The sequence below is a fragment of the Ambystoma mexicanum genome, chromosome 1p (genome assembly GCF_040938575.1).
Source record: "Ambystoma mexicanum isolate Mex_15411 chromosome 1p, UKY_AmexF1_1, whole genome shotgun sequence".
In the NCBI taxonomy this organism is placed as follows: Eukaryota; Metazoa; Chordata; class Amphibia; order Caudata; family Ambystomatidae; genus Ambystoma; species Ambystoma mexicanum.
In genome coordinates this window covers 148,886,718-148,910,601 of record NC_090921.1, presented here as the reverse complement: position 1 = coordinate 148,910,601, position 23,884 = coordinate 148,886,718, and the positions used below count along the sequence as shown (strand labels likewise).

The window sequence follows — 23,884 nt, the reverse complement described above, 5'->3', positions numbered from 1 at the left end:
GAAAACTACAATGTGGATGAGCAGGCAGATCTTATAGACAATTGGGAAGACAGTTGTCAGGTCGATGCTCAACCTTGGACGTACCCTTCTCCCACCCAGGACCCTGATGTCCTATATGCCTCTCCAGTGGATGATCAAATGCTGTTCAACGCCATCTTGAAAAAGGCTGCTGACCATTTTCTGATCGCCACTCAAGAAGCTTTATCAGATTATGATTTTGTGGAAGATATACTCAAAGAAAAACCTCTGGCCAGCCAGGCCATCCCTTTGTTAAACTCTAAGAGGAGATTGGTACCTTCCTTGTTGACGCCAGCCCAAACCAGGGCATTGAACCCTAGGATTGAAAAGTTGTTTCATCCTTCTCCGACCGACCCTGCCTACATCAAGGGTCATGCCACTCCAAATTCTTTAGTGGTTACCAATACTAGAAAACGGGCTGGTGTTCCACTGTCTACAGGAGAGGCACCACCTGATAAGGAGTCCAAGAGACTTTATGCACTGGGAAAGAGAGTTACAACTGCTGCTGCGTTTTCCACACAAATAGCTAATAACACCACGCTTTTGGCCAGCTATGCAGACGCCCAGTGGAACCTTCTGCAAGAAGGCCTTCAGGAAGTGCCAGAACCTACACCGACAAAGTTGCTCACCATTGTTTTGGAGGGCAGGCAAGTCAACCAGTATGTGCTCAAGAACACTCTGCGGGAAGAACCCTGGCACAAGGTACCTTGCTCAAGCGACATGCATGGCTGAGGAACTCTGGATTCAAACCGGAGACCCAAGCAGCCCTCATTAACAAACACGTTGAGGAGACCAACCTGTTTGGCAAGGCAGTGGGCGATGCACTGGACACAGCCAAGAAAGAACATGAAACACTCAAGTTCCTTCAACAGATTACCCAGAAACACTCTCCACAGAGAGGAAGAGGCTCCTGCCGGTTTTTCGGGGGCAAGCTCGTTTTCCCCAAAGCCAGTATAATACAGGAAACAACTGGAATTCCGGACAAGGGTCTAATACCGCCACCACTTATCCACCCAGAGGACAGCAGCGGTGGAAAGGTAGAGGACGAGGTTCCAACCCCAGAGCCGCCCCGGCCTCTGGTCAGAAATGACCTTCAGATCCAGGACCCCTCCCATGCCACCCTGGTCGGGGGGCGTACAACATCTTTCCTTACTGCATGGGAGGGGATAAAAACAGACAAGTGGGTACTCAAGACGGTCGCCCACGGGTTCTGTATAGAATTTGCCCGACCACCCCAATTCAGACCGCCAAAGACAAGACGCCTGATGCCGGACCACCTGAGGATCCTGCTTCTAGGAAAGGACGCCATAGAAGTCATCTCTATTCTACAGGTATACAAAGGTATTTATTCAGTGTACTTCCTTGTACCCAAAAAGGATCTCACCATGCGCCCTGTGCTAGACTTGTGGCCAGCGAACACATTTGTCAAACCTCAAAAGTTTTGTATGGTCACTTTACAGGAAGTAATCCCGCTGTTGAAACACTGGACATGAAAGATGCATACTTTCATATTTCAATGTTGCCAGCGCACAGAAAATACTTAAGGTTCATGATAGAGGACAGGAACTAGCTTTTCAAGGTACTCCCCTTTGGCATTGCCTAGGCACTGAGGGTGTTTACAAAGGTACTGGCAGTAGCAGCAGCATAATTTCACACTTTCACTTTTACCTCGATGACTGGCTCATAACAGGGGAGTCATGCGAAACATCCCTATTGAACACGCAGAAGACAATAGACCTCTTATTCAGTCTAGGATTCTCCATCAACGAGAAGAAATACAGCCTATACCCCAGTCAAGTCAAACAGTTTCTAGGGGCTCTAATTTGAACGAAAGACGGCCTTGTCTTCCCCTCCCAGAGGGTTCAAAATATGCTGTTTCAGATCCCTCAGTATGTAGCCAGTCAGGAAGTGATGGTACGCAAAGCCATGCGACTGTTAGGAATGATGATGTCCTGCATTTATTTACTTCCTCATGCGCGTCAGAGCCTCTTCCTCAAGAGTGGCTCAACAGCCAGTGGTGTCAGGCCAGCGGACAATGGGAAGATCTGGTAGTTGTCTCGCCAGCCCTCGTTCTCTCTATGCAGTGGTGGTTGAGGGAAAACCTCTTGAAAGGAAAGACCTTCACCACCCCCACAGTTGAAGCCACTCCCACGACCGACACATCTCTCACGGGGTGGGGGGCTCACCTGCTTCAGCAGACGAACGCAATCTGTTGGAGCTATTAGCGATATTCAAAGCACTGAAAGCCTTTCAAACACAGTTACAGGGGAAGACAGTCCTGATCTTGACAGACGGCAACACAACCATGTACTACCTGAACAAACAGGGAGGCACACACTCTCCAGGGCTATCCAAACTGTCCCAAAACAATTGGATATGGACTCTCAAACACAGGATGTTCCTGTTGTCCCAACACGTTCCAGGGGAACTCGAATGGCGACTACACAAAGACATTGTCTCCAACGTTTTCGCAAAATTGGGTTTTCCCAGAGATCCACTTGTACGCAACTCTGGCCAACGCTGAGTGCCAAGATTACGCCTCCAGGTACCCACAGTACTGCTCCAATGGGAACGGGCTCTGGATAGCATGGTCAGGGAGATTTGTGTACCCTTTTCCCCCTACTCCCTTACTCAACAAGATCGTGCACAAGATGCACCAGGAACCAGTCACCATGATTTGGTGGCCCCCATGTGGGCCCGCCAACCCTGGTTCCCTCATCTGATGGAGCTGTCCCTCTCCCCTCCTATGAAACTGCCCTGCCCGTACAACATGTTATCTCAGGACAGGGGAGAAACACTGCACCCATGCCTGCAAACTCTGAACTTAGCGGCCTGGCTCCTGAGGTCATAGAGTTCGGACACCTTCAACTCCCTCAGAGATAGATGGATATACTGAGGGAAGTGAGGAAACCCAGTACCCGATATTGCTATTCCAGTAAATGGAAACGTTTTGTGATCTGATGTAAGGCCAAGGGCGTCAATCCCATTGACTGCTCTACTACTCACATTGTATTGCACCTGACTCACTTACTAGGTTCAGGCCTGGTTTTTAATTCCCTGAAGGTGCACTTAGCTGCTCTCTCAGACTACACTACGTCACAACAAAAGGTGTTGTGGTGGAAAATACCAGTTATCAAGGCCTTCATGGATGGGGTGAAGAGGATTTATCCCATTTCAAACCCAGCTCCCGGATGGGACTTAAATGTGGTTTTGACTAGACTCATGGGGTCTCCCTTTGAGCCTATGCACAAGGCAAGTCTTAAAGACCTTACCTATAAGACAGCCTTCCTAGTGGCTATCACTTCTATAAGGGTTAGTGAACTACAGGCCCTTTCAGTACTAGACCCCTTTGTTACTGTTCACAGAGATAAGGTGGTTCTGCACACTCACCCTCGATTTGCACCTACATTTATTTCCAAGTTCCACGTGAACCAGTCAATAGAACTGCCCACTTTCTTCTAGAACCCCACTAACATGGCCAAAAGGAGCCTACACACGTTAGCAGGGCAGTCATGTTTTATCTGGAAAGAACTAAACCACTGTGAAAGAAAAACCAATTTTTCGTTTCGGTGGCGGCTGTCAAGGAAGGAGATCCTCCAAGTCAGCAATCTCAAGGTGGATAGTCAAATGCATCACACTTTGTTAAACTCTTGCTAAGAGGGGAACTGCCCTTCAAGCCTAGAGCACATTCTACTCGAGGCACTGGGGCTTCCATAGCATTCATTGCAAATGTTCCCCTAGAGTCCATTTGCAAAGCGGCAACCTGGAGTTCTGTACACACCTTTACAAAACACTATTGCCTAGACACTCATTCTAGGTCTGATTCTCAGGTGGGACAAGCAGTACTAAGACATCTTTTCACTACTGTTCCTTCTCACAATCCACCTCCAACTCCGGGTACTGCTCGCTAGTCTATGCACAGCATGTGATTCTAAGCAGATTAACAAGCATCAGAAGACATGCATTACTCACTGTAAAATCATTTCTGATGATTGTATCTGCTTAGATTCACATGCGCCCTCCCTACCGCCCCGCTCGGGGTGGAAGGAACATAGACGTCTTACTGCTTTCTCTCTTTTATGTACTCACTCACGATAGTGCTAGGGCTCCCTCATGGCAGAAAAAATACAATCGGAGGGACCTCAGCACGTGAGGGATTTTGGGTACACTACACGTCACGTTAGGGATAGTGTTAGACATGCCTATGCCGAAGTCCCCCTTCGATCCTCGAAAGACAAGATGCAATACTCTGCGGTTACCACTGGATGTCAGACCTTGTGCACAGCATGTGAATCTAAGCAGATACAAACATCAGAAAAGCTATTACAGTGAGTAATGCATGTCCTTTTGAACAAGCTCACACATTGTGGACCTCACACAGAGGTGTTCACTTATTGTTATTGCCATTTTACCTCATGCGCCCACCACCGCGCAGTACTCGCATGCTGCAGACCACATCTCCGCTTTTAGAGTCCTTCTATCAACATAATGACACTCCCCAGCAAGAAACTTGGACCAGCTACTCCCAAAGAATGGGTGTACTTTCGTCTCACCTATTTTACTTTAGCGCTCTACAATATCTGCCCTTCACATTGCTTAAATAATCCTCACTAACACTTTTGAACTATCGTGCATTCCATTGCTGCACCAAAAGTGCTTTATGCACAATCAATTAGGCCATTATTTTCTTCTCAAACCTATGATGTTTGTGTATATCCGCGAACATCCCCAGTGCCGATGTCATTGTGTATACGTGGACCAAAACGTGATGACATCACCACTATTTACTGAACTCAACGCCATTTTTTCAACATGCCAAATTAAACCGGCTATCTGCAACTTCTCCACGAGGTCTTTTGGAAAGATTTTTGTCAGGCAGACAAAACCTTGATAGGTAAGCTCCTCGTTCTTCTTGGTATTATGCAACAGTCGGTGACTTTTCAAGACACTTGACAGTACCCTCAGCTTGAACAACCAGCAATGCATCCATGCCTTTCTTTTTCTGTATACTGCCCTTTAAACTGGAACCACAAACTGCTTTCAACAAACTCTACAATCCCTTTTCAACAGGGCACTCCAATTTATAGAAAGGACTGGCCCTCCCTGATGTTGAGCCTGGATATGGGGCTCTTCGTTTAAATGAAGGAATAATCACCTACTTATGCTTAACCAGCGAGCTCACTTAGGGTGAGTTGGCCATTTTCTCAAACCTATTGCTTAAATCTTAAGACATAAACAATTATAATCCACTAGAATTCGCTACAAACTCTCTCTGTATTTTAACCCACTGTTGATTTACTTATTTTCATGTATCCCTCTTTTGTTCTTTACTCCCTCACCTCAGATACCTCCATGAACCACTATACGTACGAAGGAAATGAAATGTTTGTAAAAATGCTTAATGAACTGCTTTGGTGTATACACACCTATCCTTCTAATTCCTCCCGATGAGCCATCATCTTTCTGTTTGTTGGTGAAACACGTGTAGAGGATTCAGAAATCAAGGATATATGCTTTACCTTTTCTCCTTTAAGGATTCACTGTATTAAGAACACGATTGAATAAGTAAATCACAATAACAAGTGACTCGACTATTATTTTGTCTGCAACGGCCAAATACCCAAAATGATGTTATAACGTACAGTTTGTGCGACAAATTTGCTCCTTTCTTTCTTTTCTTGATTTTATGAATGATATATTCTCCTACAGAGTGCATAACGTGGTTCCAGGAAGGGAGAAACACACGCAGGTGGTCTACCCAGTGAAAGGCACTGCACAGACACGTCCTGAAGCTTGCCAGGCAACACGCCCCGGAAGAGCACCCAAATTTAGAAAGTACCAATCTGAGGGACACGTTTTATCTGAAACAGTAATTCCCTGCTCATGTGTATCTATGTCACACATTGCTGCATACACTCACCTTGTTGTATCTTCAACCCTTCCTTGTAATTCTCGTCAGATTTCTACTCTTGCTCGATCCTGCCGCTATCAGCTTTACAATATTTAGAAATATGTGACCGTTCTTACTTGTTGGGTTGGTAAGACCCTTATCCTGTCATGGCGTTCTCCTGCTATGATTTCTGTTCCTCTCGTCTTGTTGGTTAGCCCATATGTGCTCTCGTTCCTCTTCAATGCATTAGCAATTCTGCTATCCACGTGATCTGTGCGCTGCTCCCTTCCTCTCATATTCCCCCTTATTTCGCTGCACTCCATTGGCTTCCCTTTCCAGCTGGCTTCCAGCTTTTGTCTCTGCATCATGTTTAGTTTTGGCTGTTAGGTGGCGCTAATGTGCCACCTATGAGCCAAAACGATTGTATTGAGTACAGCTATGAGGGAGATGGCTTGTGAGGAGGGACACACAGCTTGTAGGATTAGTTTGGTTATTTACCCACCCATAGGCAGCCCCTGACGAAGCTAATCCATATGGCCCTTCGAACCCACCTCCTGTCCCTCTCAGCCAAAACATCCCTTTGAGTTTGCTTTCAAACCACACATCACACTTTGTGCTCAAAGCGCCTGCAGTCTTATTTCAAAGCAGTCTTCAGAGAGTTAATGGTTTAATTGTAGTTGGAAACACATTACTTGTGTACTAAACATGTCTTACCCAAGTGTAACTGTGCATACAGAAACCTGTTTATAAGGTGCCCTTCCCTTTTGTCCTGTTAAAAACACGCGTTTTGGCTTGTGTATAAGGTATTAGTTAGGCATTTGCCAGGCTCTGCTATTAAATGACCAGGCACTCTCCCTAATTTGCAGCTGCTACCATCAATGGCCAGTTAGTAACATTACTGCAGTGCCTTACAAATGCCTTTCCCATGCTTGCACAAAAGGCCAAACACTTGGCATTGCCAATGCTTGTTAGTTTTGAGTATTAGTTGGCGTTATATAAGCTGAAATCATTGTATTGGAGTACAGCTAGGGAGAAATGGCATATGAGGCGGGACCGAAGCATATAGGTGTTGTTTGATTATTTACACACCCATTCACTGCGCATGGCCATGCTAATCCATTTGGCCATTCCCACCTGCTTCCTGCTGCTTCCCGCCCAAAACACATCCTCCAGGGAAGTCTTTGAGCTTGCTTTAATCAAGCCTTACTATCAAAATGTGCACTTGGCGTGCTTGCCAGTGCTCTTTCAAAGCAGTCTTATGAGAGTTAATGACTTGATTGGACATGTAAACGCGCTACTGGTCTAATAAAAAAGTGTTAACCAGGTCTTCCTTCAGCCACTCGATTTATAAGCACTACGCGTATCCTCCACTGAAGTCCTGTTAAAGCATGCATTGCCAAAGCCAACAGTTTTGGCTTGTGTATAAGTATTCAGCATTTTCCAGGCACTGCTATTATATGCCCAGGTACTCGCACCATGTTGTAGCTGCAACCATCAGTGGCCAGCTAACGACAGTGCCTGGCAATGCCTTTCCCTGTGCCTACTCAAAAGCCTAAACTATTGACATTGCCAATGCTTGTTAAATGTATTCATGTCTTGCGCCCCCGCTTATCTCTCTTCTCTGGTATCAGTCTATGTTCCTTTTTGGACACTTTGGTCTTCGTCTTTATTTCTCTTCACTATCCCTCGCTCTCCTTGTGCGCAAACCCCTTTCTATTCTTTTGCTCTCTTAGCTCCTAAACTTTGGAATGCTCTCCCTCTTTCTGTTTGATCTTTCCTCACATTTTCTACCCTTAAAGCCCATCTTGTCTCGGGAGGATAGCTCAGGGGCAACGTGCTCGCCTTGGAATCAAGACGACACGGAACAACACAGGTTCGATCCCCGGGTCTGTGCTTAGAAACCTCTGGGTATTAAGCGCGTTATAAATTACCTATCATATCTTCGTAGGTCCTCGGAATGAAATGGCCTTCAAGATTGATCACTTTGTAAATATGTTCCTTCTTTTGTAACAGTTTATTTAATTTTGTACAGCGATTTGATGAAGGCCCTCTATAAATGTAAATAAAAAAAAGTCACCCTTCCAAAGGATTAAAAAAACTCTAACAAATAATATTCTATTCACCCATCATTCTGCGTATTCGGTTGCTCTCTGTTATATTATGGTCCTTGCAGTTTAATTCCAAACTTCTAGATCCGTAAATAAGCTAAACGGGCATTAATTGCTTATGGACTTGAACTACTCCTTGCACTTACTTAGAGCCGGCCACCCCGGCGGCACTTACTTGAGCTTTGCTTATTGCACTCTCCCCTTCCCTCCCCCTGGCCCTTCTCCTCTCCCTTCCCCTTGCACGATCTGAATGACACAAGGCCTAGTAAGATCGTTTGTTTTGTCGCCCCTTGTCTTGTCGCGCCTAGAAACACTTGTTTACAGGCGCGTTATAAATGACCTATCATATCATACTGTAAACATCAGGTGAGTAATCGGCTCTGTGTAGTGACTTATTTTCTCTCTTTATCTTCATTCTATTAGTAACCACGGCACAGATCTGATGACCTAAAATCATCGGTGTGCAAAAGCTTTCATTATTGCGTTAACAACTAGTGGTTGAAAGGAAAAGAAAACGTTGGTTTAAAAGGTATCCAGTCATTTCATTGCAAACAAATCAGAGTGGTACATTTCAGTGCCGGACGAAAACACAGAAAAACAGTGCAAGCATTAATTAAATAAATTAAGGGTAGTGACGTAAGGGGTTAAAATGGGTCAGGATGAGGTTGGGGTGTTGTTAAAAGGTTAAAAAGACAGGAGGACGGGGGGGGGAGGGGAGAAATCCCCCAGTAAAAAAATTAAATAATCTGTTTTTTCCGCGATTAAATTTACCACTCTGTAATTGTTTTCGGTAAGATCACATACAACCATTTAAAATCTGGTGTATCAGTATTTCTGGTGACTCTGAGTCCCATCTGAAATGACTGTATACATTCATAACCAGGTTCCTTATGAACTCTTATCTCCTGTCCTCATTTCTACCTTGCCCCTTTTTGTTTTCTTTGTCGCCCACCGCGATGACACCTCCTTTGAAGAAAAAAAAAAAGACATTGAAAAAAACACATTCACCTTCGAGGCTATTGAAATTGTCCCTCTGTCAAAGTACCGGTGTGTTGAGGAAGGTCTGTGTGACATAAGCCAATATTCTCAGGCGATCCATTTGAGGTGGAAATTATCCAAGAGAATGTATTACCCTGAGCTATTTCACAATGCCCCATGCCCATCACATTACCTTTAGATGCGCTTTTCTCTTTGACATTGTCCCCAGTAGATGCCATATGTCCATGACACTGCCCCCCGTAGGATGACATGCCCCATCGTATTGCCCCGAGAAGATGCGCAAAGACACTTTCACGTTACCACCAAACAGGTGACTCATACCACTTTATATTACCCCAACAGGATCTTCCATGCCATCTTTCAATATCACCAAGAAGATTGTCACGAAGCCTCCAGAAAGATGAACCATCACACTGCCCCAGAAGATGCCCTAATCGAATTTGCCATATTTTCCTATTGCATTTCCCAGATGATTGCATAGTTGCCCATGACAATGGCCTCCTGGTAGCGTGAGCCTGAAAGTAGGGAGAAGTGTCAATGGCCCCCCTCCCCGCTTCCTGTCCAGCGGCATGCATGACCGTCTCATGGTGCGCATTCAAGAGAATGTGCCTGCTTCATGGTGAGGGCCTCGGCTACCGGGACGCCAGAGAGCAGGCCACTTACCTTGAGCTCCTCCCTAACCGGTAATGCGGCACATCAGGTTATGGACGCGCCTCCGCTGGGCCCACCCCATGCATAGCATCTGCCCTAGAAGCAGAGCTAAGCTTCCTGGGCTTCTTGGGACCTCATTACACGGATGGCGGTAAGGGTTTACCGGTACTGGTAAGGGTACCAGTGCCGGTAAACCCTTACCGCCTTACTACGAGGTCCCTTTGTGGGACCCTACCTTAACGGCTGGTTTTACCATCTGTTAAGGACGGGACCCGCAAAGGGACCTTGGAGGTAATTACGGTACCGCAATTTGCAGTACTGTAATTACCGCCTTACCCATTCCCATTGAGCCCTATGGGGCAAAAATGGGAATGGGGAAGTGCCGTGGTGAATGGGGAATTACCGCCCCCACACACCTTGGAATAGGGCGGTAATTCCGCCATTCACTATGGCGGACTCAGTAAAATACCGGCGGCAACCTTGGCGCTAATAGTGCCATGGTTACCGCCGTCCGTGTAAAGAGTCTGCTATTTCATATTGTTGAGTTGTGTAATTATGCCTGCTGTATGGCATTATGACCAGCTAAAATCCAGTTGTGTGCAGCCAGCAAGAGAGACTTCCGGACAGCTCGGAGAACTAGGAAGCCACCCCGTGGTGGTGTGGTTCTGTACACATGTCCATGTAACATAACATAAAAAGTCGGAGCCATTAAGTCTCTGGAAGCTGTTTAATAAGTGTGATGCCCAGCATTAGAAGGAACGGCTTGGGTAGCCTTTAAACTTACAGCCAGTGGCCTGACATTCAAGAACACGTATACATCACAAAATAATGCAATACAAGTAGCAGAGGGAAACATTGTTTAATTCCTCTGCAACAAAAGCATTTGTCCTGCAAATTACTCTCTTAAATGTATTTTTCTGCTGCTTCGCCATTTCGGAAATCACTCTAAAGCTAGGTATTACTTGTCTAGCAGAACCTTCACCGCTTACATGCACATCCCAACAAGTCAAAATAAGTGGTAGCATTGGCGGGGTGGACAGTGCCCCCTGCCGGCAGCGAGGTCACTTCCTGTATCAAGACATCCTACAAATGGATAGCGTCTGTTAAGATCCTGCCCGCGGCGTGCGCGCGTGGGCTGGCGTAGCCGGAATAGGCCGCACGGCCTGTGGCGCAGCTCCAGCGGGAGCAGCAAAGATGCACACACACACGCGTGGATGGTCTGCCCCGGAACTGCCTCCCGAGCGTGGGGGCGGGGCTTTTATTAGGAACGCCCTGCGTCACCGCGTAGCAGGACGCAGGGCGGAACGTAACAGCGTCCTTCCCATTGGTGTAACCCATAACTACAATCAGGATTTTACTTGTGTTTACCAGCTGAGCTTGTTTTACATGGCAGCCACGATGAAACACAAAAGCCTTTGGTTTTTGGACAGAAAGCATTTCATCGCAGAGATGCGTAGATAGGGAGGCGGCCTATGCTTGCAAAGGCAGTCCCCAGAGAGTTCCATCCGGGGCCTTGCATTGCAACGCCCCTATGGCTGGGACATAATCACATGGTATGTGTACCTGGTGTGAATGTCCACGGCCGTTCGACAGGCTCCTTTGGGAATGTCCAGGTTTCCATGCATGATAGTGTGCCTCTGCGATGCTGCTTTTTTTAACGGAAAATACCCTTACGATTGCTAAAAGTTACCATACCATATCAAGATATTCTGTAATTAATAAAGCATGTACATCTTACAATTGATCTTCTATAGAAAGAGGGGCATTTCTTGCCTATGGTATTTTTAAAATTTCAGTGCTTTTAAAACAGCAAAAAAGTCAGTGTCCCTGCCAATATTCCATTGAAGCAAATAAGCTTCCTCCCATTCCAATATGGCGACTCCTTCCTGTGAGACTGCGCGTGCCTGTGCCTTTGCTGAGTGGTTTGTTTTCAGGCTTCTTGAGGTGTGGCAGTCCAGTCAGAGACTTGCCCAACTTGCAGACCGGAAGCCTGCTCTGCAGGCCCACGGTTGTAGCGCAGTGGCGACGGTGGCCTTTTAAGTTCTTCCTGTCAGTGCATAGGAGACCCGTCCAGCAGATCTGCAGCATTCCATGTAGTTTCGGGATCGGAGAATAAACCGTGGTTTTCCCAGAATCCTTATGCAGAGCGCCACATTATATCTTTCATTGTAGAGACCTGTCCTTGTTCAGCCCCGTGTAAGACATTTGCTTACTTTGTCCTGTAAAACCAAGTGTCTGTCCTCACAGACTAGGTTTAGTGCCTTGGAAAACTGGAAAAAGGTTTGCCTTTTTCAAATCACACGGAGATCCCTGGAAGGAAGCAGTCTTTGGCTCGTAGCCAGCCTGGTCTATGGTTCCAGATTTTCACCTAAGGTTTGTTTTGAAGCAAAATAGAACAGTGGGAATAAGAGTAGTCTGGATAGGAGAGCTTGGTAGACCTGAGACGAATTCTGGCCATGCATGCTAATACAATATGATCTGACTTGCAGATATAAGCACGTCCCAGGAAAAGTTACGCATGACACCATAGCTTGGCGTTAAGGAATTGACCCGTCCAGCGGATCGGCAGGAACAGTAAGTGCGCTGCAGTCGTCGGAAAGTAGCCACAAGTAGACATCAACTTGGTGAAGAAAGACAGGAGCATACGCTTGGCACATGGGCTTGGCATGGATATTCAGACGTGTGGTAGTTGTGACCGAACCCCTCCTGCCGGTCAGTAGGAAGCTGTGGCAAACGGACCAGAGAGAACCTTGTAGCGTATTTTAGTGTTGGTGATGGCGCCGTGCTTCTGACGCAGGTGCAGGCGCAGTTGGCTCTTGTGTCGGAAGTGGAGGTCGCACCTTTCGCACTGAAAAACATGATGGACAGTGTGTTGTGATCCCAAAAACAAGTTGCAGAGAGGCGGTAAGGACACACAAATTTAGGGGCACAGAACGTGAATGACTGGTGGGCATGAGGCAGTGGAAGCGTGGACGGCACTTGGCTGACAGTGCCTACTGCCTAGTGGGTGCGGTTGTATTGCTGGTACAATGCGTCTCACTGTGCTCTGGCACTATGTGTCACAAGTCTGGTTTCAAAATCACATGATGGTGTCAATCCTGGTGGTAATCACCTGCTACTCTGTCTATCCCTGTGTTCTGACGTTGGGTAGCAATGTGCCAGTTTCTACGGTCTAACCTGATATGATAATGATATGATAGCTTATTTATAGTGGGCTTAATACCCAGAGGTTTCTAAGTGCGGACCCGTGGTGTTCCGTGTTGTCTTGCTTCCAAGGCCAGCACGTTGCCCCTGAGCTATCCTCCCGCGACAACCTTGGGTGGTGTTCTTGGTACATCAACGTCCGCAAAGGTCAAGTGATTGCCTCTGGCATTAGGCAACTCTGCCCATCGCAAGTTTGAATTCTAGCAGGATCTACTCGCCCCTTCATTCGTCTGAGGGCAATAAAATGAGTACCATTAAATTGAGTAACAATGCCGGCTGTTTTTACAGCGCTTAGAAGCATGAGGTATCTGCCATGAAGTGCTATATAAATACCTAGTGTTAATATATTATGCGTGTAGTTTGAAATTGGGTGGTACTCGTGGTCCACTGCCAGCTAACGCTGGAGGCACTTATATCTTGGTCTGACATTAAGCGCCATAGCCATGTGACAATGTGCAGAACTGTGCCCTCACAATGAGACGGACTCTTAGTACAGCACCTCTACCTATAGACTGTGTATACCAGTGGTCCAACATGGGTCGCGTTTACATAGAACAGTAAATATATAATAGGTGCCACTTGCAGAGCAGAAAGCCTAATGCTTCGGTATAACATTGGTGGCACTCGTGGTCTAGTATATGTTTCTGTGGTCTGGTATTGGGCAGCATTCACAGGTACAGGGCATATCCCTGTGGACTGACAATGGATGTCACTCATGGTATAGTGCCTATCCCTGAGACCGAATAGTGGTAGCTTCTCATTGTGCAGTGTAGTTCTTTTTGATCTGAACTTGGGAGGGTACTTCCGGGTTACAGGGCCTTTCCGGCTGTGTGAGGCTAGGTTTCATTTGTATATTGCCTGTCATCAGGGGCTGATACTTTGTGGCACTAGTAGTGTAGTCTGTGTGGTCTGATGTTTGGTGGCACTCTTCTGGTGCAGAGTGTGATAGTGGGCACCACTTCTGGTACAGTGCCTATGCCTGTGATGCATCATCTAACACTGACTGACATATGCAGCGGGTCTACCTGTGCCGTGGCATTGTGTAGTATGCGCTCTGTCTTCTGCTTTATGGTGGCACTCACGTGGTAAGGTTTCTCCCCAGTGTGGATGCGGATGTGGCTCTTCAACGTCTGCAGGTGGCGGAAGCGAGTCCCACAGGTTTCGCACGGGTACGGCTTCTCACCAGTGTGGATCAGGACGTGAGCGCGCAGGTGGGCCACCTGTGACGAGGAATGCAGAAAAGAAATAAAGGAAAGACTATCCAGGCAGCCTCATATGCTCATCTCTCGTAATCCCCCCCCCCCGCCCTCTTTGCTCCCATGTGCATGTGTATAGTTTCTTTCCTTGAAGCATTTGGGTCACCGGTCTCCTGGCACAAATCTATTCTAACTTCAAACTGGAAACAGTGCTTCCCGTGATGGCGCCTCCTGTAGTGGACCCAATATTCCAAATGAGGCCTCCAGCACTGGACAGAATACTGAGGCACCCATGCAACACTCGGCGAAGCCCCTGCAGAAATGCCCGTAACAAGGCATCTGCAGCATATAGCACTCGCTGGATGCAATATTGTGCATGTCACCAACACCAGAGTTCCCTGGAGGAGGTCCCCAGAATGGACCGAATACTGCGGATGAGACCCTCACAAAACACGCAAATGAACCCCACAGACCTGCATACGATACTGCTTTTGTGGCGTCTAGACTTGTTTAATGCTCTTGGTGGGACTTGCAGACCAGCCAAATTAACCGCTTAAGTGCCAAGGGCGAGGTATCTCGTCCTTGGAATTACCTCCCTGTTGCTAAGGAGGAGATATCTCGTCCTTGACACTTAAGGGGTTAATGAAACAGAAAACGTTAGAAGGCATTGAATGGCGTAATACCAAAATCACCAAAAAAGGCCTTGGAACTGGGGGGGAAAACCCATGGCAGCATGGGTGTGGAAACCTAGAATTGAGCACAATACGTAAACTAAATGCTCGCCAGTTATAACTAGAGGGACACGACAACCTAGCTTTACTGTGGGTAATTTGTCCCCCTATATGCTCCAACATTCTTTTCTCTAGTCAGCAGCCCTGCCACACTATTTCTCCACTTCGATGAAATGCCAAGATGGCACCTAGTCCTCCCCGCACCTGTACAAAGCGAGAGCCACAGGTTTCGCACTTGTACGGCTTCTCTCCAGAATGAATGCGGCTGTGCGTCTTGAGGTTGGCCGGGCGGTTGAACTGTGCGCTGCAGATGCTGCATCTATAGGGCTTCTCTTCTGGATTGGGGTGTGGGGAGAAAGAAAAGAGGTACAATTTAGTGAGTAGCTGTCACAAAGTGGTTGAACAGCTGACATAGCAACCACTGTCTAGAGCGTATTCAGCCATCCAATCCTGCCTAAGCCGAGCAGCTTAAGACCTATCGTAAAGCCAGAAGTTACCAACCTAGTGGCCATGAGTAATAGAGTGGGCTCCCAACAGATCCTTGCCCACTGGACATCTTCAACACTATCATGGCTCAGAAGCACCTGCAACCTGGTATTGATCACTAATTAACACATGCCTGGGGCAAAGATTAGTATCTCGGGACCTCCGGACAGCCGACATCGAACCATCAATCATCTCCAACATGCCTTATCAGCCAAGTTACTGGAGAATTATGTCGACACCCGGCTTTTGGATCACACCCTAACACCCCAACAAAAGGGAAATCATGATCTCGCCCCAATAAATCAACAGCCCCATATTCACCCCTAGACGGAGAAGAGTGGAAACAGCCACAAACCTCACAATCATGATGGATAGCTCGCTAACACTTAAGACTCGGGCTAGGCCACTGCAGTGGTCAGACAGACACAGACTGCTTTTCCTCATATTTCAACATGGAACCCTCAACCATTTTCTGGGTGCAATCAGCGCTGTATTACGTTAACATGGTTTATGGTCTTTTCATCATAAATAATGCATCGAAAAGACAATCCATCGACTGAAATCCAACAAAAATAAATGCATCGAAAGTCTAACATATCCATCGAATATAGGAATGGGCAAGTTTCAATGGATATGTACTTTTAAATGTAAAAAAAGCATTTCTGTACATTTATATTTTACGTTAAAACGTTACATGGTGCTGTCGAGTACTGAAATTTCAGCACTAGTCAGCTCTGTGTAACATTTTGGTGTTTATTGTATATTGGGTGGGGGGGTCCCCCCTAAACCCACACCCCCCCTTAACCCTAACCTAACTCTAAACCAACCCTAACCCTAAATCTAACCCTTAAAACCCTTAATCTCACCCCTAATCTAACCCTTAATCTAACCCTAGCCCGAACCCTTACCCTAGCCCCAACCCTAACCCTAAATCTAAGTTTAACCCTAATTATCCATCGAAATTATCCATTGAAATTCATTCACTGAATATGCTTTTTTATGGAAGAGCAATTCAATTAATACATTTCGATGGATAAACATTCGATGGATAGGAATTTGATGGAAATACTAAATACCTGTTAACATCTACTTGGGCATCTGTTGAGGAAGCTACAGAAAATTCAGAATGCTGGCACGAGATTGCCCCTCTGTCCCCGCAATGACTGAAAGTCAGCCAAAGAATACAAGTTAAATCACACTTCATCACCAACTCAGCCTTATGTTGCAGGGAGCAGAGAACAGAAGAGAAGACCACAGGGAAAAAAATAACTGTTTGTACTGTGCGCGTGCATGCCTGTTTGAATGTAATGCATGTAGTGTGTGTATGCTTATGTGCACGCAATAGTTTGAGTGAATCTGTGGGTGGTGTATCTAGCATGTGCATTCTAGTGCTGGATTTTGTGTCTTACTGAGTGTGTGGTTATCTGCATGGTAATGTGTATGCAGCGTGAATACAATGAATGGATTGCATGCATGTTTGTATGCAAGCAGCAAGTGTGGATGACTTTTGTTGCCAGTATGGACTTTGTAAATTATTTGCACAAAGTCTGGTTTGTATCTTCATGAAAAGTGATTTACAGTGACCATTACATGCGTATCGCAAACCATACCTTTATGAAAGGGATTTACATTCACCATACATACCTACATTGTGGGAACAGCTTCATGAAGTGATTTACAGTGACCATTACTGCCATAGATAGATTGTGACCGCACTGTCATGAAGTGATTTGCAGTGACCATTACTGCCATAGATGGATTGTGACCGCACCGTCATGAAGTGATTTGCAGTGACCATTACTGCCATAGATGGATTGTGACCGCACCGTCATGAAGTGATTTGCAGTGACCATTACTGCCATAGATGGATTGTGACCGCACCGTCATGATGTGATTTGCAGTGACCATTACTGCCATAGATGGATTGTGACCGCACTGTCATGAAGTGATTTGCAGTGACCATTACTGCCATAGATAAATTGTGACCGCACTGTCATGAAGTGATTTGCAGTGACCATTACTGCCATAGATGGATTGTGACCGCACCGTCATGAAGTGATTTGCAGCGACCATTACTGCCATAGATGGATTGTGACCGCATCGTCATGAAGTGATTTACAGTGACCATTATTGCCATAGATGGATTGTGACCGCACCGTCATGAAGTGATTTGCAGTGACCATTACTGCCATAGATGGATTGTGACCGCACCGTCATGAAGTGATTTGCAGTGACCATTACTGCCATAGATGGATTGTGACCGCACCGTCATGATGTGATTTGCAGTGACCATTACTGCCATAGATAAATTGTGACCGCACTGTCATGAAGTGATTTGCAGTGACCATTACTGCCATAGATGGATTGTGACCGCACCGTCATGAAGTGATTTGCAGCGACCATTACTGCCATAGATGGATTGTGACCGCATCGTCATGAAGTGATTTACAGTGACCATTATTGCCATAGATGGATTGTGACCGCACCGTCATGAAGTGATTTGCAGTGACCATTACTGCCATAGATGGATTGTGACCGCACCGTCATGAAGTGATTTGCAGTGACCATTACTGCCATAGATGGATTGTGACCGCACCGTCATGATGTGATTTGCAGTGACCATTACTGCCATAGATAAATTGTGACCGCACTGTCATGAAGTGATTTGCAGTGACCATTACTGCCATAGATGGATTGTGACCGCACCGTCATGAAGTGATTTGCAACGACCATTACTGCCATAGATGGATTGTGACCGCATCGTCATGAAGTGATTTACAGTGACCATTATTGCCATAGATGGATTGTGACCGCACCGTCATGAAGTGATTTGCAGTGACCATTACTGCCATAGATGGATTGTGACCGCACCGTCATGAAGTGATTTGCAGTGACCATTACTGCCATAGATGGATTGTGACCGCACCTTTATGAAGTGATTTAGAGTGAACATTACTGGCATAGATGGATTGTGACCGCCCTGTCATGAAGTGATTTACAGTGACCATTATTGCCATAGATGGATTGTGACTGCACCTTTATGAAGTGATTTAGAGTGAACATTACTGGCATAGATAGATTGTGGATGCAGCCTTATCATAAACATTTCGAAAATGTACCTGTACCTGAAAATGCCATTTACTGTTTTTTCACGTGTTACCCTAGAGAACTAATTGTAACTTGCCTGGCTCTTTACCCAATTTCTTTCAAAATGGTGCTGTAAAATGCATAATTTCACATTATTTAAAACCTTTTCTCCCGCTACATTATTTTGGGCCTACTTGCTATCCTCGGTTGCTCGCACCTTTATTGGGGCAAACATTTTCCACTGAAAATATACACCGGTTGGTTCCATGTAATAATTTCTCCACAAAAATATCGCCATGCAAAAATATTGCCGAAAAATTGTCGTTTTTTGAGGCGACATTATTGCATGGAAAAATGTTTTTTTTTTTTGCCCCTGTCGCCATATATATGTTCACCCAAATAATATTGCCACGACATTTTCCTGGCGATATTATTTACGGCGACCATATATGTGGCGATATTATTACCTGATACCCACCAGGGTTCCATGTAATAATGTCGCCACAAAAAATATCGCCAGTTACTGTTATGTCTTTAATGTCTCCAAGTACAGGTTTACACGTAGGAGAACAGACACCGGCTTCCCACCCGGCGGGCACTCACCAACTGACTCTCTCTAGAACTCAGGCACGTCACCCAAGTCATACAATGCACTTCTGTAGGCGCGTGCATTCCACTCCATTTACATTCCCGCGTGCATTCCACTCCATTTACATTCCATTGTAATGATTCACTACAAAGACAGATTACAACACTTCTCCCCTTTTTCACAACAACTGAACAGCATTTTGTTTTCCGTTTGAATTCTTTTTCTGTACACTCAAAACAGTGACCTAGCACACCACAAGCACACCACCATATCCAACATACACAAACCTTGGAAAAGGAGCCAGTAAATACAGACGGGATGGTGTTTTCCGTGCTCCTGAACGGAATAGTCCCACCAAAAAAAAGCACAGGATACAGCACAAAAGAAGTCCATCTGTTACATATGGAGTGAATAAAACAATCACTGCGACTCATTTAGAGAATCCTGGAGCCCCCTCAGGAGCCGCTCGCCCTAACCCCCGCACCAAAAGCTGCGTCTGCCGTTGCATACATCAGAATAGATGGATGCGGAAATTCTACAATCCCCAAACCTCTATTTAAACACTTCCCAGACAGTCCCCTCTTGGGGTTTGGGGGGACAAACACATAAAATGTTGAGTGCACCTTTGGTGCTCTCATGTTGGAGAGTATCGGCCACCAAGATCTTGCAATACTGCGCTCATGGCAGTGCCCTGACTGCAACCGGAATCACCAAGCAGGCCAATCCTCCTCCGCCATGACCCCCACACATTGGAGCGGGATGCCCGAAGGAATCTGCACACGGCAGGACCAACCCTCCTTCCAGAAAACACACCTGGCCTGGCTCTTCACCAGACCTTAGAAAGTAACTTCCCCCTATGAAATCCAACCATAATTAGAGAAATATCCACATCTGGACCCCATTGGGCCCCTCGGGAAATAATAGAACTCTGAGCCGGCACATATGACAGACACTGAACAGGCACGAAGCTGAGCAACCAATCGGACAGATGGCTCGTTTAGGGCCAAACCAACTGTCTTGAGACAGTGATTACTAAGCAATATTCTATCTAGGAATCTGAGCTCTCAGAAGGCCTCCCTGGTACTCGCTCCCAAGTTAAAAACCAAAAGGTTGGAGGCAGGTTCTTCTCAGTCCAGGCCGCAGAGGTTGGAATGTTCTTCCATTACACCATTGAAACCTGTTGATCTTTAGACAATCTATTGCTGTATATATTTGTTTTAGTCTATGCCCTCATTCCAGTTTTCTGGGCGATCCGTTTAGTTGTCATAATCTTCTACCATGCCACGAAGTAAATAGACAACAGCAACAACAACAAACAACATAAACTGTGAAACAGGCCCACAACCCAGGTCTAATTACAGAGGCATCGGTGAACCATCAGTCCCACCGCTGGAACAGATGAATTGAAGGCACCCCGTGGCTTCCCCTTGTTGAAAGACAATGAAAGGAACCAACTAAACTCCCAGCCTTCCACCTTACCCAACACCAAATCCATACATACCAATGTAACACACAATGCCAAACACCCTTGAACACAACCTAAAAGCAAATGACATGCATGCAGGCATGAATATGACGGAGACACTGCGTGAACTCACAATTCATACTAAGAAGAGCCACCATGTCTTGCTAACACCCCACCTCCAAAAACACCTTGAAGCCTATCAGGACAAAGAGTCTTGTTTCGTCCAATCTGCATTCACCAATAGCACAGCAACAGCAAACGCGCTCTCCTCCCCCTGCTTCTAACTTTCCATCCTAATCCTCTCTAACCCATCCCGTCTCTTGCCGTTCCAGAAGCACCAGCAAAATGGCAGAAGTCCAGTCATTAATGATCCAATAACATAGCATTGGTGCCTGTTACGAACAACCCACATGACCTATGTGGGGGTCAACCCACATGACCCCCCAAGCTTAAGGCACAAGAAGGCTTGGCCCCATTTACCACTCTGATGCCGGGCCTGGGGTCTGTAGGAATGAAGGGGTGGCTGGGGTACTGGCCATGTTGCCATGGCTGGGGTACTGGCCATGTTGGTTATGTGTGCCATTTGAAGGTAGGGGTATCTTACAGATGGGCAGCATGTGTTTGTTAGAGGCGGGCAATCAACGTATACCACCATTGCGAAATGGTGTCGCCAGGTAGAAGTGCCAGGTTCAGTGTCTCCCTGCCTGTAACTTGCACAGCAGAAGTGTAGTGGCTCCTGTATGGGGCATACGGCAACTCACTGCTGCAACCAGTTTTTGCCCTAGAACGTATGGAGTGAAACTGACAGAGTTCTGCAGCCTATATCTTCAAAGTTCCCTAAGGCTCCCAAATGCGCCCAAAGCCTGTGCGGGCCAGAGGTGTCACCCAAGCAGCCGGGAAAGCAGACCTTGAGCTCTGGTTACTTGGCAGGACCTCTCCGGGATAGGATCGAGCTCGAACCTGAGCACCACGGGGACAGTGTCACCCTTAACTCCTGAAATCTTTGCTCTTGCAGAATCTCTCAGTAACCAGGAAATTAAGGGGATCTTACATGGTTGTCCTTCTCTTTAAGAAGCTAAAGGGAGCAGATACTGGGGAACGCTGGGAAAGAGGACCCGCACAATCTCTCACCTGGGACGGATGCCCAGATGCCTGCTTCACTTTGATTTGATTTGATTTGATTTAAATTTGTTTATTGGATATACATATAGCAACAAGGCTTTGTAGAACATCTAAAATATGATTCATACAATTTATAACACATTGAGCATATGAGTCTAACAAAAATACAAAAGGTACAACATGATAAAACTATCGTCGACATTTGAAAATTTCAGCAACATGAAGATAGAATCGTGCAATAAAATATATTAGATTTATGTCATTTCCTTGCATAAAAGCAGACCATAAAAAGGGAGTTTCTTTCATGATGATAGCATTGTTATACGCTTTAAAGTACTTTGTTCGCAGTGAGACAACAGATTCACATTCAATAATTAAATGATAAATGGTCTCTTTCACTAAATTTCCACATAGCCGACAAAAGGTGTAACGATGAGTCGCATATGTATCACCGTACCCAGGCAATAAAACCACTATTACATTAAATTTCATTAATAGATAGATACGGAGAATATGCAGACTCGGGTAGGCAGTGATATAAAGCAGAGGGAAATTTCGAGATATTCTCTCATTGCAGTAATCGCGAGTAGAAGACATATTCCCAATATGGAGCATATTCTCCATTAATGCAGCATGGCGTAGCTTAGTTTTCAGCCATAGCTTGACATCACCAGAAATGTAATTATCAGTTTCCTCATGTAACCACTTAGTGTGCAACAGTTTTAGTAGGCCAATTATGCCTATGGGAATCTTATCATCAAGGCGTAGAAAGGCCAACATGTAAGGAGTGATGATAGTTTCCATTGAAACAGTGGATAGGCGTTGAAACAGCAATACGCATTGGGCTATATAAACATTCCAGATGCCTCGGATGTTAAAATCAAGATAAAAGTATTGCACACTGACGCATTGAGGAAGACGGGATAACTTCCTTAATAGTTTGGCTTCAAAGGTGATAAGCTGTCTCTTAAATCCATGACCCCAGATTGAGACTGCATAAGAAAGCATAGACACAATCTTGGCATTGTAAATGGATAGGACAGCAGATGTACAATAACCATTGTTACGTCCAATGAATGCGCTAAGTGCACTAACTGATATATTACATTTCTGTTGTAAGTCAGACCAATGTAAGTCCCATTTTAATTTATCGTCACGAATGAGACCCAAATATTTATACGATGTGACTTGTTCTACGGGTTGTGAAGATAAAGTCCATAGATGTTTTTTGGGTCTACTTTTTTGTGTGAAAACCATGATTTTACTTTTGGCATTGTTAATTTTGAGACCATTTGCGGCTGAATAAGTGGCTAGGGCGTCTAACATTAGTTGTAGACCGGCAGGCGTATAATCAAGGAGAATAAGAACGTCTGCGTAAGCCAGCCAGCCAATGGTGACATTCTTGACTTTAATAGGGTTGGCAGCATGGATTGCAAATGCATCAAACAAATCAGAAAGGTAAAGGTTAAATAGAATAGCAGCAATCATACAGCCCTGTTTAACACCGCAGGAGGTGGGTATAGATTTTGAGAGTCTACCAAGAGCATTTCGTCGGATACAGACAGATGTATTTTCATGTAGGAGCATCAGCATCCGAAGCAAACCGGGAGGAATCCCCCCAAGCATCGAGTTTCCGCCAAAGCCGATTCCTGCACACAGTATCGAATGCTGCGGAAAAATCAATAACTGCACATTGTACATCTAATTTGCGACGTTGTAAGGAGTGTTCAATAGCTGAGGTCAAGATGAGCAAGTTGTGTGATGTGCTTGACTTTGTTTCTAAAAGCGATTTGATTTGGAGGTAGTATCTTATTGTCATGTATCCATGAATTGAGTTCAAAAAGGAGCACTTTGGTGAATATTTTCGATGTGGAATCGAACATGGCTAACATACGGTAGTTAGATGGTACGTCCCAGGCTGCTTTCATGTGGATCGTCAAGATATTGCTGGAGCGCCAAGAGGGCAGGAGAATACCATGATAACCAATATTCAAAAAAAGGGTGTGTAGAGCAGCACCCCAGAGTGGGAGCTCACTTTTAATAACAAGATTGCAAATGCCATCGGGGCCGGCAGCTCATGAAGATTTTAGGTTTTCAATGATACTTATAATGTCAAGGACAGATGCTTTACATTCCCATGAGGCATCAGGAATCGGAAAGGCAGCATTCACCGAGTCCACAGAACCAAGAGTAGATTGAACATGGGACGCCCACGCATCCTCATTGATACAGTTTATCGGTAAATCACGTTTTTCGTTCTTTTGTAACAATTGCCATATCCCATTGCTATCGCCTGACAATGCTGTATGGGCAATTTTCTGCCATAGTTGTAATTCAG

The 23,884-nt window shown here is 45.7% G+C and overlaps 1 protein-coding gene across 9 annotated transcripts in view; it reads right to left on the bottom strand.

The window, feature by feature from the left end:
• Nucleotides 1–10,379: 10,379 nt before the first annotated feature.
• BCL6B (BCL6B transcription repressor) overlaps nt 10,380–23,884 on the bottom strand; it is a 184,184-nt gene continuing 170,679 nt past the window's right edge. For all 9 annotated transcript variants that reach the window (XM_069645459.1, XM_069645486.1, XM_069645417.1 and 6 more), the window contains 3 exons: nt 15,002–15,132; nt 13,953–14,090; nt 10,380–12,514 (listed from right to left, as the gene is read on the bottom strand). In XM_069645459.1, coding sequence (XP_069501560.1) covers nt 12,380–12,514; nt 13,953–14,090; nt 15,002–15,132 — 404 coding nt within the window. In that variant the 3' untranslated portion in view covers nt 10,380–12,379. The remainder of the gene's footprint in view (nt 12,515–13,952; nt 14,091–15,001; nt 15,133–23,884) is intronic.